Raw genomic sequence first — 17,704 nt, forward strand, 5'->3', positions numbered from 1 at the left:
CAAACAACTCTGTTTCAGAATCTTTTTATGACATTTTATTTCTGGAACATTTCAATGATGTATATGTGTGCTCTGTAATAAGCCCAGCGAGGAACCACTTTTCTTAAAAACCTGTCTCTGCTTCAGAATCCCAGGCAACAGCCTGTCACCAAATGCTTAAGGATTACAAAGCTAATAAACACATCTAAAAATGGAGAATTGGAAAAGGGTAACTGTAGCGAGCTGGACATCTAATATCACCAGAGAATGAAACAAACTGTCTAAAATGTGTGGAATGACACGTTAATTAACACAGACAAATTCAAATCTCAGAAATACTTGCTAAACAACCCAAAGCAACAAAACTTTCTCAGAATTTTAAGGCAGTATGTGATACTCTATCTTCAGAAAGGCTGAATCCAGTGCAGGATAACTCAATACTGAGTATAATTTTGATAGACAAAGCAGAATCGGTCACCAATTTGAAATCAGTAGTTCCCAATGCATTGTAAGAATCACATCACTCCAGCTATCTACTAACATTTGACTTATATGAAAGGAATAAGGCATCAGTAGGGGAACTTATTTTTCGGAAACCTCAAAAGAGCTCGTTTTCCCAAGTTTACAAGAAATATTGGCAGAATAAAATGGGACAAATTTAACACAAGGAGTATTAGAGAAAGTTGAGAGTTATAATATTTCATAAATTTCATATATTACATACTTTTAGTAGGATGCATCTTAGATTGATCAAAGATTTGTTCAATGGCAATCTCAAAATGAAGTTATTAATGGTAAATTATAAAGCAGTGTAAATTTTTCCAGCAAAGTCCTCAAGGAATTGATTCTTGGTCCAATACTGTTAACAGTTTAATTGAACTAGAGAATGGCAAGTTTTGCCTTTGCGCAGAGAACACTCTGCAAAAGCAGTGGGGTAACAAATTATGAGAATGACAGAATATGAATATTGCCTGGCTTTCCTGGCAAAGTGATCACATTAAAAAAAGAAATATCTGAGAACCCGTAACATAGCTGATACAGAAAATATACCAGGCTCTATTTGGAACAACACTCACAGGTCATCAGGAGGCACTAAGAAGTGGTCATAAATAGCACCATCAATTCTCAGAACAGTGCAGCAAAAAAAAAAAAGGCTCATGTCATAAAATGCACACCGAGTACTGTCCAATAAAAGAAACAAATCCTCTTGCTGCTTCAACATCGCATTTTTAAGGCTACTGCTCAAATAGTGGTCCCATTTCTGAAGTCCACACTTCAAGGATATGAAAATACCATAGGCTGGAAAACCAACCTTACAAGATTTAAGTGCTCAACTTAGTTTTTTAAAGAAAGACTCCTGGAAGATTTGATCTTGAGCAAAGATATTTATAAAATGGAGACAATATACGAAAGCAAAAAAGTTCTGACCAAATTTTAAGAAAACAGTTTCTGGCTCATGAATGTAGGATCAAAGTTACCCTGGCCACTGGACTAGGAAGTACAGGACTCTTTGCAGAGTGATTACGAACATTTTGCAACTCTGCATTAAAAAAAAATTACTGCAATAAAACAAGGCTTTTGCCAGTTGTCTGTACAGGTAAGGAAGGAAATATTTGCACAATTTGACCTCTGAGGGCATATGGTTTCACATTCCTCTGAAGAGCAAGAGACTTGTTGCAGCTGCAGGAAGATATGAGGGTACTCAGCAGTTAAAAGAACCTGATTATAAGTAGGTGAATGATAAAAAGGCAACATTTTATTTGGAGAACTGTTATTTGTTCAGGTATCTCTATGCTCCTACAATATCTGACCTCAGCTCAAAAATCACTGAGAATTTTTTTGCTCACAGCACTAAACCAAGGCAAATTCTCGTTTTACAGAGAAAAAAGGAGGAGCAGAAGAATAATTTAAAAGATTTCCCATGATGCAAAAGATACAAAAACCATAATCTTAAATTCCTTGAACGCACTCCAGTGCTCTAGTAGTTAGACAATTCTTTTCTTCCCCACCCCCAACTTAAACACAATTTAAAGTTATTTATACAGCTCAATATATCAGCAAAATGTCTGTAACATGTTTTATATAAGCATTATGTCTCAGTAAAATAAAACCCTCTACAACACACTGTCCCTAAATTTATGCAGTGAAAAGAACATCTCTCTTTCCCATGACTAGGAGCTGTGCTGATTAGTAGGTTTACTACATAATAATCAGAACTGATTCCAGGAGCTAAAAAGGATAAAAAGGGATAGTAGTAGTCCACATACGGGAAGAAAAGTAAAAGAATGAAAAAAATTCCGAAAGCACCACTGAATTAAAAAAAAAGAATTCAGTATGTGTGAGGATCAAGGGGGATTTGCTTGTATTTTAACCATTATTTACATTATTTATCACTCTCTTGGTCAGAAATTATTATAAATCTGACTCTCAAAACCAGAAAACCTAGAAAGGGTAAAGCCCAAATGTAGAAAATGGACCTTGACTCAATATCCAGTTTGACATTTCCTACATCTGACCTCCAGTAGTGCCAAACAAGCCACAAGTCCTCCCAAAACTAACACATGTGAATGTTCATACTGCCGAAGGTGCTAAGTATCAGGAAGGCATGAGCCTTCAAAGATCATGATGACTTTTGTTCACTTAGTTTCTAGCAGTTCTTACCAAAAATGAAAAATAATTCTTTCCCCACCTCGAATCTCAAACAGCTAATGGTCAGAATTCTATGCTTTACCACCAAGGCTTTTTTTCCAATAGAAGAGAAAAATATTTAATCAATGCATCATATATTTAAGACACGTAACCAAATGATGAAATTCTCACTGGCTTCAAGATTTCACCTTGAAGGCACCATCTTTAAAAGCAGAATAAATCATTGTAGGCCCAATTTCTAAGTGTTCACAACTACAGACGCTTGCCAGTATCTCAAAATCCTGAAGTATATGAAGGGCCCTTCTGTATCCGCTGTTAAACACAATCAGAATGAAGTGAAACCAGACACCCTTTAACAGAAAATTGGAAGGGCATTTAGAGGAGGGACATAGCTCAGTTACTTCAAAAAGAATGTATTTCTGCAGCTAATCTAACAAGAACAGTCACTGTTTTTAAAAATGAACTAGAGCTTACTGAAAAAGGTTTTAGTCAATGGTTATTCCATGCAATGTTACAAAATTTACTCCTTTTCAAATACAAATTTTAATAAGAAATGTTGCTAAAACATCCAAATTTCAAAAATTTCAACTACACCTAAAAGCAAAATGCTAAAAACAGCTTATCAAAGGTTAAATATACCTAATGTTGTTTGTCTTCGCCCACCCCAAAATATTCACCACACACTGATCATTTTCGCTACTTGTTGGATTCCTTTTTAAGAAGTTCCATTATCTGTTCAACTTTTGGTCCAGGGCTGAATGGTGCTATATGAGTCCAGAACTTGATTAGGACTTTTTACCAGTGGTGTATAATACACATGCAAGTTAAGACTCACAACAGTATCTAGGTAGTCAAATACTTCCAAGTATTTAGTTACAGTAAACATTCAGTATCACATCCTTGACATCACCAGTGCATACATATACTCCCTGCATACTTCAGTTCCCCATGAAGATGGTTATGCTGCAAATATGAGTAAAAATATTGTGAGGCAGGCAAAAACAAAATACAAGCATATATGAACACTGATTTTAGGCCTGGCATAGGACATTGGGCCTGTCCCCCCCGCTTTCTCCATGTCCACAACATGCCTGTACTCGGCACTGGTGAGGCTGCACCTCAAATACTGTGTTCAGTTTTGGGCCCCTCACTACAAGAAGGACATGGAGGTGCTGGAGCCTGTCCAGAGAAGGGCAACGAAGCTGGTGAAGGGCCTGCAGCACAAGTCTTATGAGGAGCGGCTGAGGGAACTGGAACTGTTTAGCCTGGAGAAGAGGAGGCTGAGGGGAGACCTCATCGCGCTCTACAACTACCTGAAAGGAGGTTGTAGGGAGGTGGGGGTTGGTCTCTTCTGCCAAGTAACTCGTGATAGGACGAGAGGAAATGGCCTCAAGTTGCGCCAAGGGAGGTTTAGATTGGACATTAGGAAAAATTTCTTTACTGAAAGAGTGGTCAGGCCTTGGAACAGGCTGCCCAGGGGAGGGGGAGGGGCACCATCCCTGGAAGTTTTTAAAAAGACATGTAAATGAGGCACTTAGGGACATGGTTTAGTGGGCATGGTGGTGTTGGGTTGATGGTTGGACTCAATGATCTTAGAGGTCTTTTCCAACCTTAATGATTCTATGATTCTATTTCAAATCAGTGGGAATCCCAATTCCAATGTGTTTTGGGGGCTGAACATACCTGAGGTTACTACAATACTTTCCCTGTGATAAACCGGTGTGCTTGGATGCTACGGAAATTCAAGGCCTTTTGCCTATATAATTAGAACAGATGTGGCTTATGGTAAACAAGGAGACAATACTGAAATGGAATTTAGAAAAAACCTCCTTTGAGTGGCTTTAGAAACTTTCACAAAAGGTCAAAGTGTTTACGAGGTAAGTCCAGCCGATATGTTACTATCCCTCTAACCCAGAGGGCACAACAGCTCCTATAAAGATTACTATAGAGACAGTTCCATGTGTTACCAGCTCAGTTCCGGCTGAACCACAAAAAAAAGCCCTGGTTTAACTCATTCAAGATCCAATACCACCTATGCAGCTAGACATACTCTGTGGTAGAAATCACAAATTCTTTAAGACTGTTGAAACAGATGGGAAATTTAGCAGCAACTTTCTCCAAACTAATAAACAGATGTTTAGAATAGATTACACAGGAAAACAAGTGAATAAAGTTACAAACATTTTTCAGTTTGGAATAACACACTTGCAGGACATTACTGATGGTTAATAAAGTTGTTGATATCACTAATCTTTAGGTTTGTATCTTTCGTTTTTAGAATTGGTGAGATGAATGAGGACAATTTATAACTTTCAAAGCTCTGACTACATATTGGCTGAAGATTCAGTAAGACAGCATGTATACATTTATATTCATTCTGGGTTCAAGGCCTGTTCAATACCCTGGACAGAAATGGAGTTTTTGTTTTAAATAGAATTAGTTTACATCACAATTTTGAAGTAAGATACTGGTTCCCTAGCAAATTCTACTCTGATGCAGTTGTGCAAACAAAATACTATAAAGGATGGAACCTGCTAAAATGCTGTTTCATTTACCGCTGCTAAGAGATCTACTGGAAAACATCAACAGCTTTACATAGAGCTTGTTACCTTCTTTGTTCTCCCCTACAAACTGAAATGGTTCAGTGAAAAATGTTTCTCTGTTAAGTACTGAAATACTATTTAAGAGTAGTTAAAACTAGATGACAATTTGGGGTACTTCCATTTCTGAAACTACTTACATATACTTTGGGCTTAGGTCATTTTCATTACAAATCTTTCTTAACTAGCACAACACACTAGTTGAGTGTTCTGATAGACGGATCAAATAGTAATGATTAAACCATCAGAAAAACATAACATATAACCGGGGTGATGGGGAATCAACTACATAGATTTATATCAAGTTCAGACTTTTAGCCTTTAATGAGAAACGGTTTAAAGAAAAGTCTAAAATGCAAAAACTGCCAGACTGGGGGATGTATCAACTTGGATCCTTATGACTTCAGTCCATCTCCACCATTAAGTAAACAAGGTTTTGAAAGGATAGTCTCTTCTATTAAACTGACTGTAAAATGAAAATAAAATTTACAAGGTCTTTTTAATATCTTTTAAAGGCGGAGCAGACCAAGTCATTCACTATTTTCTCCAGTTTAATACTTCAAGTGCCAAGTTGCCTCTCAAATTCCATCAAATAATACATTTTCCCATTCATTTTCTTAAGAAATATTCTGCTTTTGCTTAACATTTCAAACTTGAAATTGATCCCTGTGAAAATAATAATAGAGTGTTTAAAAACACAAAGTATAGAGGAGGTAAAAGAGACTTACTTTATAATTAAGAAGGAAAAAAATCAGTTCTATTTTGGCTAAGCCAGTACAGAGAAAGAAAAGATGGACAATTAACTCTCTACCATAGTGATACTTCTGAGATAAAATCAAATTGTAACTCACTTCAGGCCCGACGTTCTCTTCAGGTTCATAGGTTACAAATGATTTATGGTCACCATTTTGTACTTAGCATTTTGGCTTTTCCCATATTGGTAAATACTTTATAACCAAAGCATTTTCATGTTTCAGAAATACCTTTGCTAAAATGGCTTAACACAACTCAAATTGCTTTAGATCAAAGCAAATTTAAATAAAACGTCCCTCTGCTTCTTTACAGGAGGTAAAAAAAAAAGCTCTGTATATCTGGTGCCTGTATTCCTGTTCTTTCACATTAGAGCTGTAAGTCTCCTCTTTCAGGTCACGTCTTCCACATAAAAGTGCTAAACTAATGCCGCTTAATGACAAATTAATGTCCATGAATAAAAAATACACCTCTAATAGCATAGAGTAATTTGCCATTACAATATCATCATTGGACATGCCCCTGGTTTAATACGATGTATTTAATTCATAACTTAATGAGTGATATATAAAAAGAGAGAGATGAACCCTGCAATTACATTTATGTGAGTCTGTCACCTTATTTGTAAAACCTTAGAGTCATTTACATTCAAATTAGAACAAATGAGTGATTTCACAAAGTGCAGTGATAAATGACCATTGCCGCACAAGACAGAACTGTATTTCCTGTGAAAACATTAACAGTTTCCTATTATTTGTTAAAAATTACAATGCATATTGCCCAGTGTTGTGTGAATAATGACTTTTTTACTGATTAGGTCAGAAGACTAATACGGAGTAAAAATAAATAATTTTTTCTTTTCATTTTTTCTGATTTTAGCTTGAATTTATCTGTTCAAACTGTTATGGACTCACACTGCCACCTGCTGCCCATGCCTGGGGAGGAAGGGTCCCAACTGCCTTATTTCAACTCCAGTTCAGCCATTCAGCCTTTCAGGTTTCATCTCTTGCAATCAAACAAATTTTCCTGCCAGACTGCTAGCTGGGCATGTTGCCGAGGACACCTGCAGATAAGGGTAGCTGCACTACCCAGTTACAAATAATGCCATTTTTGGGGTTCATACATCTAAGCTGCCTCAATTGGTAAGGAGAATTAGAAGCTAAAGACATTGGGGGGTGGGAGGGATGGGGGGACATAAAACATTAGTATTGATCAGATGGTAATAAAAACAAAGAATTTTGTACACTAAGCATTCTGGGATTCATCAGCCTCTGATTACAGCTTTATAAAAATACTAGAAAGATTCCAGAAGCAGAAATCTTTTAGGGGCTGAGGGACAAAAAGGTCAGGTAAAGAGGCCACATTGGCTAGGAAAAACATGAGAAGGGCAGGGAGGGAAACAGTGAAGCAATACAGCTTCTTTGTTCCTATTTAAAAACACACATCAAAGCTGCTCTGCCTTCCTGACAAAAATTGCAAAGAGAAGGAAGACATAGCAGTATCTGCCTCTTCCCAACTTGTGACCTCTCCTGTGATTCTGACGCAGAAGACCAGCAATGTGTATCATACAACTAGCTATACAGCTGGGGAGCTTTAATCTTGCCAGCAATAGTAAACCTAGACACTCCAGCATCATTTTTTCATACATCCATCAGCAGTTCCAATTCAGCTTTGCCAACTATTACTTCATTGGGAAAAGCAGAACACAACAAAGCCGGCAGGTTCCTGACCATAGTTGCACCACTTTCTGTAACAGTTAACACCCCAGGAGCAGAATATCCACTATCACATCACAGCTAAATAGCAGCAGGTGAAATACAGTAAGAATGGGATTCAAAGCAACTGGGTATAACATTTTTACTTTCCTCACTGACACCAACTGAAAAATGGAGAAAATCACCACCATTTTTTTCCCCAAGTCCCATTCTAAGCTGGAATCCTCAGTAGTGCATTCACGTTTCATATATATAAATCTGTATCTCTGTAATGTATCTGTATGTTAAAGAGAGAGAGGAGACAAATTCCCAAAGTTATTTTTGAGCTTTGTACAAGAACTTTCCTAATGACTGCAAATAACTCAATGACTCAACAGCTGACAAAACATGCTCCTTCTGAAAATAGCAGGCTAGCACAGCAACAACTGGTTGCATAGCACTGAAAACTAGCAAAATGCAAGACGACATTATTTCTGTCTACTTTCTATTCTTGGTATGGGAAGGTCACTCTTTCTACGACAGGATAAAGTTGGTAGACTCAAGTTTGATGGTGGTGGCTTTATAAAACACCACTCTAATTCTGGGGGAGTAGAGTAGTGGAGAGTGTGCATGCATGTACTTAGATTAAAAACTCAGTATTAGTTAAAATAAGGCAAGCCTTGGTTGCTAGATGACCTTTAGGTTTTTTTTCCAGCAGTTTAATTTGCTTTATATGAAAAACCCAGGAGCTAAAATCCCAACTGACCTGGGGCTTCTAGCAATACAAAGGTGATGCTCTCAATCTCTGCTGTAAGAATTAATTCATCTCTAAAGGAGTGTATCTTTGTGAAAGTTGGGATTGTGTTGTTGGCACTGTTCCAAATAGAGAAGTTGGGTTTAAGAAAAATAAATAGCTTTGAAGCTCTAGCCCCACCACATACGTAAACCATGCACGCTCCTTTTAATTCCACAGGCAGATTCATTTGTAGCTTCTTCCTTTTAAAAACAGTTAACATATTTCAATCTATAAACACATTCAAATAGTTTAAAATTAGTAGAAGAAAAGATCCAGATCATTAAGTGCTCGTACACCACGAAAAAGTTTTGTTTTATAAGCCTAGACTGACCATTACAGTAGAAGGTTAAAAATCAAATGGCCTTACCCAAGAAATTTGCCTGCTTAAATTTTACCAAGAATTATTCCAGAAGGTCTTATTTTATCATTTGTGAGTTGATTAATCTAGTTTTTGCATTCCGGGCCTGATCCTGCTCACTGTCTGCTTTTGTATACAAGAATCCAGAGCATACAGTACAGAGGCAGCTCCAAGAAAATTCCAATTGACTGCTGTTGTACAGTGCTGTGTTTTTTCAGGCTCATTTTAAGCACCTAAAATGTTCTTTTCAGCTTAAATTAGCCCTCTTTAAAGATGCTACGACCGACAGCAGTAGCAAGTGGGCAGATATACCTGTGGCAGAGTTCTATCCACTGTAACAAAGTTTCTAAAAGGTAACCTAGTACATTTACCGTTTAGCAGGAAACTTAATGCAGTTAAAACTAATGGGAAAATTGGCATCAAACTTTTAACTTCCCTTGACACAAAACCATTTATGATCCCAAGAACAATTTTTAACAGTCAGTGGAACTTTAATGGCAATCAGGATCACTGCTCATGACTACTATACTTGCTGCTCCTAGCTACTGTGAGAATAGGAAATTATTTCCAGCATTGAGTACAAGGACAGTTAGCTAACACCACTTCTAATAAGGCTGTATTGAAAATACGCAACTGTCTAACCAATAAACGTAACATAAATAATATCCCAGACTCTGTCTAGTATGTAAACTTAATTTTTTCTTCACAAAATGTGCCTGATCCGGCAGCAGAAAGTTAAAGGGGTAAATGCTAACAATCATGCCATGCCCTGCCTCTCAGAAATGAGCAGGCTTTGGACAGTTCTGCAACTTCTAAACCCCTCACTCACACCTATCAGTTATTACCTTGAATGTAACTCAGGAGGCAGATAGAACTCCACTGAAAACATAATACTGAGCTTTAGAAAATACAGAAAAATCACTTAGCTTGAAGATTTCAAATATGGACAATCTTATGCCCCAGGTCTCTGAATGCCAGTGGACATCAACCTCTGGTTTAAAAACTGATTACTAAAGCTATACCCACACAATATTGAGTTTATATTGATCAGTACAAGGAAATTCCATTAAAAACTCGTATTCTCAATAGCATTCCCTCCTTATTAAGACTCTTTGATTGTTGAAATAATTTGCCGTTTGTGCCTCTTTTTGATACTGAATACAAACAGCTGAGGAAAAAGACAAAACTTCTTACATTTACAATCAGTTATATAACTCAGACATATTCATGAAACAAACATTTCTATGTTGTGAATAAATCTTTTAACACATTTATTCTCTTGCATAAAAATAAAGTCATCATGTACCCTTCAGAAGATTTACAAGCTTTAAAGTGCAAAATAGGTCATCACAAACAAACTACCTAACATCATGTTCTCTACAGCTCCACTTAAGAAGTCCATTCTCAGGTCTCCATCACATTCAAAGCCTTCAACTAGCTTTCTCTTGCCTTCTCCAGTGTCATAGTAGGACAGTTATGGTCCACTGGAACTCTAAAGGCTAAAACTTTTAAAAGGGAAACAAGACATTCAGATAACCTGTTCCCATTATATTTCAACAAAGTCTACCTGTTGGTTGCAGCTCTCTGCCTTAGCCTCCTTTGAAAAACCTCAGCCAAAACTGACAATCAATCTGAGCTGGAAGAACAACTCAGGAAACAAGAGTCTTAGAGAACTGGATGTGAACTCTGCAAGCAAACGCTGTGTGCATGATCGTGGACCTTAGCACAATTCAAGATACACAAAGCCCAAGTCTTCAGCTTAGCTTTCCCACACCAATGTAGCAGCAATACAGCTAAGAATAATCACGTTGCCCTACCATTTTTTTAGGTTGAGATGGATGTGTGAAATTTCAAGCCTTGTTTCAATGTTTAAAGTACCTAAGAATTATGCAGACAACATGATCAGAGAGATTAATGAATATGTACGTATCTCAAATAAAATACATCAGCAGGCTTCAAAAAAGTCCCGCTCTACAAATGAAGCTAAAAACAAAACTCCCAAACAGCAAAGGCTGGGGAGTAATCATAATGCAAGATATGACACTGCTGAAGCAAGGGGAGAAGACTACACAACACAAAGCTGGAATTGAGACCTAAAGTAAGGAACGCTTAGGCATTTCTCTTGTTTGCAAGTAGAGAAAATATGATCTACGATTCTTTTAAAATAAAAATTAGTAAATTATCAATCCAAAATGAGAATGAATTTTCCAATGAGAAAATGGAATCAACATTAGATGCTACAGAACATTTGATAATGTGAAGTTTATAGATAAAACGCATTTAGTAAACTAGCAGTGTTGTCAGAAATCTCCATTGTGTCATGCTATCATAAACGTCTTAGAGATGGATATTACCTAATTGGAGGTGGGGGGAAAGAACGTTCCTCTCCTTTTTTCTGTATTTCCTTTGATCAAAAACTCTTCATAAAAATGACATAATTGTGATTCAAACAATTTGTTACAGAAATCTTTTTGAGATTTATCAACAAATTAAAGTGCTCTAAGCTGGTTGTTCTATAGGACAGAGGATCTGTCTTATAGTCAAAATAACATCTTGTTTATTCTGAGACAACTGAGAGGAAATTCAGTGAATATAAAAGTCAGCATTGGCTGGAGGTGAATCTGCCCCCAGTGCACTGCAAATCATCTTCAACAATTAAGATACTTCAACAATCACCTTCAATGAATTAAGATCAGCACATTCTTTGGAACCTCACAGACTACAAATATGCCTTGGAACAGATAAGTGTATGGGCCATGCCAATTGCATTTGTAGCAAAAAAAATCCATATTGAAATCCATGAAATAATTACAGGCCCCACATAAAAGTACCAAGAAGAGATGAAACACTCTTGAGCTCCAAAAAACTGTTATGCTGGAACATCTCGAGAAAGAGAAGAGCTGGAACAAGCTCTAACAATAAGAACAGCACTCTTATACGGGAAAAGCCTAGTCCAATCCAAACAATTAAAGACAATCCTAACAAGTTAAAACTCTGTGTCATCATTACACAACAATAATAAATGACAGCTAGATCCCACATACCCTATTTCCTGAGTTTATGCTAAACTAAGCTAAGTTCATGATATCTGAACAACTCAAAACAGCAAGAAAGAAATTCACTGGTACAGTAAATGAAGAACTCTGCAGCACTCAGACTCATCAGAAAGAAGAGAAAGGGCAAGCATTATTCTCTTCCCAGCATCTGCATCATAGCATGTGGGGTGGCAAGACACCCCAGTTACCAACTGCAGCAAGGATAGGTGGCTTTAAGGAAGCCTTCTTTGATTTTATTTTTAGGTAGTATTAAAATAAAGCAATAGATGTTTTTAAAATCACCCAATAGTAGGTAGAACATAAACAGATATTTGATATAATTGGTTTGGACCCTGAAAGATATCAGTCTTTATGTACAGCACCTTGTTGACCTCTGCTAAAAAGGCTTACACAACTACTCAAGGTTGATTACTTGCATGGACTGCAACTCTGCAGAACAAACAAGACAGATAAATTCTTACTGTGATCTATTCAGACTGCAAATCTGTCTACAGATATGCCTTGTTGGGGTGAATCTTATAAAAAATACTGTAAAAAGAGTAAAATACAGTCTAGAGCCCGACATGATGTAAGCTACAGTCATCCCACAGATGACCATGCAGATTCAAAACCTTACAATGAGACCCTGATTCAAAAACACTTTACAGAACTACCACTGCTCTCTGTCTCCCAACACATAATCTTCTCCTTATTCCCTACCCTTCATCCCCTATTTTATTCCCTACCTCCATCATTGTAAATCTGGATATTGGGTCCCATTTCCTCTTCATTTTTACATCAGTGTAGCTCCAGTTACCCTATCTTGGCACACTGCTCAGAGTACAATAGAGCTCTTTCACATCATTTGAGTAACTGCATATTGACCATCACATCCAGAGAATTTTTACTGGTCTGTTAAATACAGAGTAATTTGGCAGCAATGTTTCCTCACTGCAGGGTTTTTTTTTTTTGGGGGGTGGTGTAGTTTTGGGGTTGATTTTTTGTTTTGGTTTGTTTTTTTTAATTCATTAGCAGTCTGTTCCTAAATGTTCGACTATGGCTTGCACATCAAGGACGAGATCCAAAGCACTGCTAATTCTACAGTTGTCTTTCCACTGCAGTGACCTCGGGATTAAAAATGTTAAGGTGGTGCTGAGGGAAGAGCTACAAATGCCAGAGGCTACTCAACACACGTCATGGAAGAAGTCAGTAGAAGGACTTACGTTGGGCATGTACCTGCTCCTTTCCTGCAGTCCTCTCATGTTCCTACCTCACCAGCACTACAATACTCAGCTTCTTCCCTACTCTTTAGTATTTCCCCTAGCTTCTTTGCTGCAATTGTCTCTTTGGTTCAATTTCTGACACGGCAGAGCATGTAAGCAGCAGGGACATGCTCACACTGACTGATTTGTTAGGGGGGCATTAAATACACTGTATGACTATCAGTGTTAGACTTTTAATTTCTTTCTCATTACAGTAACCCCTTCCCATGCCTGCCTGATAACTGGCAGGCCAAATGGTTTTGTGGCTTATTTGGCATCTCACATTTCTTATTTCTCAAATCAACCATCTTTCCCATTATATTCCATGTCTATTTTATCAGAAAAATTAAATCCTCCTTACATTCCTGAAAACAAGCTGATACAAATTGCAGTACTCTACCAGCTCCTTTAAATTTCTAATCTATCTATAATATACAAATTAATACCACCTTATTGTCTGAGCATACATTTTGAAGGCTTCCCTAAGGCTAACACTCAAAGAACAAGACTCTTTCTCCATAAGACACAGAGCCTTCAAGTACATCCTGAAGCTCTTAACATGAGATACTGCATGCCTACGGTACTCAGTAGCTCAGTGTGCTGCCAAGCACACTCAGACTGTTCAAAGGCAGTTATGCTGTTGGAAGGCAAGTGCATAGGGAAAGGATTGTGCTGACATGCATTTCCATGCCCAACTGTTGCGCAGATACAGCCAATGCACCCTATTTCAGAAACAATACTGAAAAATTACAAAGAAAAGGAAACAGTTCTGTAGAATTGCTATTGCCATCTTTTTTAACAAGGCTTTTCATAGAAATGCATCAAAGCTATGTTCTTGCTACCATCGTGAGCCATCTCCTATACAAACCAAGCACAAAAAATTATTTTACTGGATTCGTATTTTTTGCTTCATAATGACAGCCCTAATGTTGATAATATTATCAGCATTACAGGCACAAGGCCAGTTGAGAATAAGGTGCCATTGTAATAAGTCCTACCCCTTCAGTGAGAGGTAGCAGTGCCCTGGAATACACATCAATACACATTCTGTTGTGAATACTTATGCATCTGAATGCTTCACAATACTCAGGATCGCAATAGGGAAATATCTAACATTTGGTAAACTGAGGCAGAAGAAAGCAAATTTTCTGGTAAAGGAGGGAATCAAACTCCCATGTGCTGCTACTAATCAGTAGACCATCCTTTTTTTCAGGACTGAAATGGACAAAATGGATGGGAGGAGAAAGCACCTACCACAAACTGATACCCTAATTACACTCAAAATTCAGGTCTCCTGAAATCCAGTTTATTGTCATTTAGGTTACACCAGGTATTCTTCTAAAACTCTCCTAGCGAAATTAGGCTTGAAACAAAAGATTACCAAAAAGAAATAGCTGATAATCAGGCAGAGAAGCCTCACCTGAATGAGATAGTGAGAACATAGACTGAGAAGCTCCAGCAGCTGCAAATGACTCCCAGCTGCTAGGACATCCTGTATCACCCCTGGTTCCAAGAGGATCTGTAAAGAAGAAAATGGAAGGTTTGTCATGTAAAACTCAGAGTACTTGTAGAAAATAATATAGGCCTTTGTTATTTCGGACATTTAAGTCATCACAAAGAACAGCATCCTGGCCTGTATCAGAAACAGCGTGGCCCGCAGGAGGAGGGAGGTGATCGTGCCCCTGTACTCGGCCCTGGTGAGGCCACACCTCGAATACTGTGTTCAGTTTTGGGCCCCTCACTACAAGAAGGACATGGAGGTGCTGGAGCCTGTCCAGAGAAGGGCAACGAAGCTGGTGAAGGGCCTGCAGCACAAGTCTTATGAGGAGCGGCTGAGGGAACTGGGGCTGTTTAGCCTGGAGAAGAGGAGCCTCAGGGGAGGGCTTATTGCTCTCTACAACTACCTGAAAGGAGGTTGTAGGGAGGTGGGGGTTGGTCTCTTCTGCCAAGTAACTTGCGATAGGACGAGAGGAAATGGCCTCAAGTTGCGCCAAGGGAGGTTTAGATTGGACATTAGGAAAAATTTCTTTACTTAAAGAGTGGTCAGGCCTCGGAACAGGCTGCCCAGGGAAGTGGTAGTGTCACCATCCCTGGAAGTATTTAAAAAGACATGTAAATGAGGCGCTTAGGGACATGGTTTAGTGAGCGTGGTGGTGTTGGGTTGATGGTTGGACTCGATGATCTTAGAGGTCTTTTCCAACCTTAATGGTTCTATGATTCTATGAACAGAAAGAGTAAAATTAAGCATATAGAGAAGTCTTTGCAGGATGGGGACAGAGTTTCTAAAGTCCACCTAAATTGCCCACAGGATTTTAAGCAGATTTTCCTGTGAGAGTCCATAAGCCACATTACCCCTAAAACCTGTAAAACGAAATGCATGTTATTTATTTAAAAAGGAGACTTTTCAAAGTAACAGAACCTCCTTTTGTTATCCATATACCTGGATGTTTTCATATATACTGATGAATCAGGCCAACAGAAATGACTCAGAAGTCTCCAGAATTAATATTATTCGTGCTTGTAAAAAATATACAGGAACACCCTTCCCATTCTGCATGGTACCACTTCATAATTTTCCTAACCCCTGTCTTCATTTTACAGAGCAAGGCTGTGAAGGCACAGAGTAAGCATGCTGATGGGGAAGTGCCAGAAAGGGCTTAGAAACCAAGACTGATTATCCTGCCACTTGCTCACATGAAACTCCTACTCACTTCAATTAAAATCATGCACAGGCAGCAGCCAAGATAATTAGGCCTCAGCTCCTAGCCTGCTGTCTTGGGGTCAGCTTGTTAGAACATCCCTTTCAGGACACAAAAAAGTCTTTGGGAATACAGACACTGGTCAACTTCTTATGAGTAGTCACATTACAAACTATCCAAACTAATATTATTTAAATATAAGTGGTGCAGCATCCAACAAAAATCAGAAATGCATGAGAAAAATTAATTTTTCAAAGATACTCAGAGTTTTATGCCTGTTGTATTTTCCCTTTGCAACTTTGGTTTCACACCACACGAGGTCAGTCTCTCACTGCTCCACAGGAAAGTAAAGCTTTATTCAAATCCTTTTTCTTCTGCCCACACAATTTAGTTTTATCTCAGAAAATCATTTATATGTCTCAAATACAGTGGAATAAGGAGGATGGCAAGAAAAAGGAAAGACACCCATCTGCATCTTTTGCAGTTAAACTGTTTTTGAGGGAAATGAAAAGAACATGTATGCATTTCTTCAGGCAAAACCACAAATTATTTCCAAATTAATGGATATATTAGGAATAGGAGAGAAGGAGATTGTTTCTTGTTTATATCAAAAACTCATTTACATTGAGTTCTGTCGGTGTGTGACATGCTTAAAGCTTGTGCAAATCACTATATATATATTCATACTAGGTTTTAAGTTAACATATATGTAATTTACATGCTGTATAAAAGTTCTTTATCTAGCCAGAAAGACACATAAGGATCTTAATGTAAATGAGAATCAGGCCCAGCACAATCCAGGTTTTTGGCTAGTGCTAATGAGGTTGCTACACATGACGAAAGGTAGTTCAATGGAAAGCTAGAAAGGATTTCAGTTACAAAAATATTTCCAATAGGTATATTTAAAAAAAATGAGCAGCACTGTCAAATATTTTCAAGTGAGAACTCAGGGTCAGACTGACAAAACAAGCTGGTTTAGACCTTGCAGTGTTTGTTATTCAGACATCATCTACACTGAGGAAGTTGTCATCTGATGTCATATTACTTACTAAGTGCCAGCCACCAGCTTAGCATTGTTAAAGACACAATATGAAGAGAACCAGAACCCTAAGCAGATTACTACCTTGTAGGCATAGACAAACTATATTTAACTGTGATAATATTAATGTATTTTAAAGCTACAACAATCCATTTACAAATAATACTAGTAGCATTATGAGATGAGAAGTTGGACAAGAGGCAAGGAGGGTGACTGGTTACTACCTAGAGGCGATTTGCACAGTCAGCAACAAAAGTTCATTTCAAGGTGGCAGACATATTTTTACATGTTTTTCCATTTCTTACAGCTTTCCTATACCATGCAAGATTTATTCTTCTGAGATAACATATTCACCTTTGTGTTTCCCAAGGTAACTGAGGAAAGTCTATTTTGTCTCTTCCCAAGACTTAAATGGAACAATCTGAATTTTTATTCAATACTCATTTGGATATAGGCAAAAATACTAATTCATCTATGCTAAATGTTCACCATCAGCAAACTGCATGCTGGGGAAACCCGCAAGAAAAAGAGAACAATAACTAAAGAAGGAAGAAAATAGTGCAAGCCTTCCTTCTACTGAAACTGGGGTAATTCACAATTATTTCACACCTCTTAGCTTCTATATATTAATACAATTAATTGATTTTTATTGATTACCAGAATAGCTGTTTATATGCTATATAGGCCATCCAGCTGAATCTTAACAGTAAATGCACATAAACACCACCATATGCACACTACAAGTACACACAGTGACTGTCTCTCCTCTGTCTAACCTCAAAACAATAGCTCTGAGGTCTTCAGAATAATGTTTATTGAAAATTAAGGAGAGAGAAACTAAGA

The 17,704-nt window shown here is 37.8% G+C and overlaps 1 protein-coding gene across 1 annotated transcript in view; it reads right to left on the minus strand.

The window, feature by feature from the left end:
- The window catches only part of KLHL32 (kelch-like family member 32), a gene marked incomplete at its 5' end in the record, with an annotated part of 62,473 nt that extends 47,303 nt beyond the window's left edge, over positions 1-15,170 (minus strand). Inside the window, 2 exon segments of the mRNA XM_009577075.1 lie at positions 14,544-14,667; positions 15,148-15,170. Of these exon segments, the coding sequence (XP_009575370.1) occupies positions 14,544-14,667; positions 15,148-15,170 (147 nt within the window).
- Positions 15,171-17,704: the final 2,534 nt, after the last annotated feature.

This window comes from Fulmarus glacialis, unplaced genomic scaffold, assembly GCF_000690835.1.
Source record: "Fulmarus glacialis isolate BGI_N327 unplaced genomic scaffold, ASM69083v1 scaffold14624, whole genome shotgun sequence".
Classification (NCBI taxonomy): Eukaryota; Metazoa; Chordata; class Aves; order Procellariiformes; family Procellariidae; genus Fulmarus; species Fulmarus glacialis.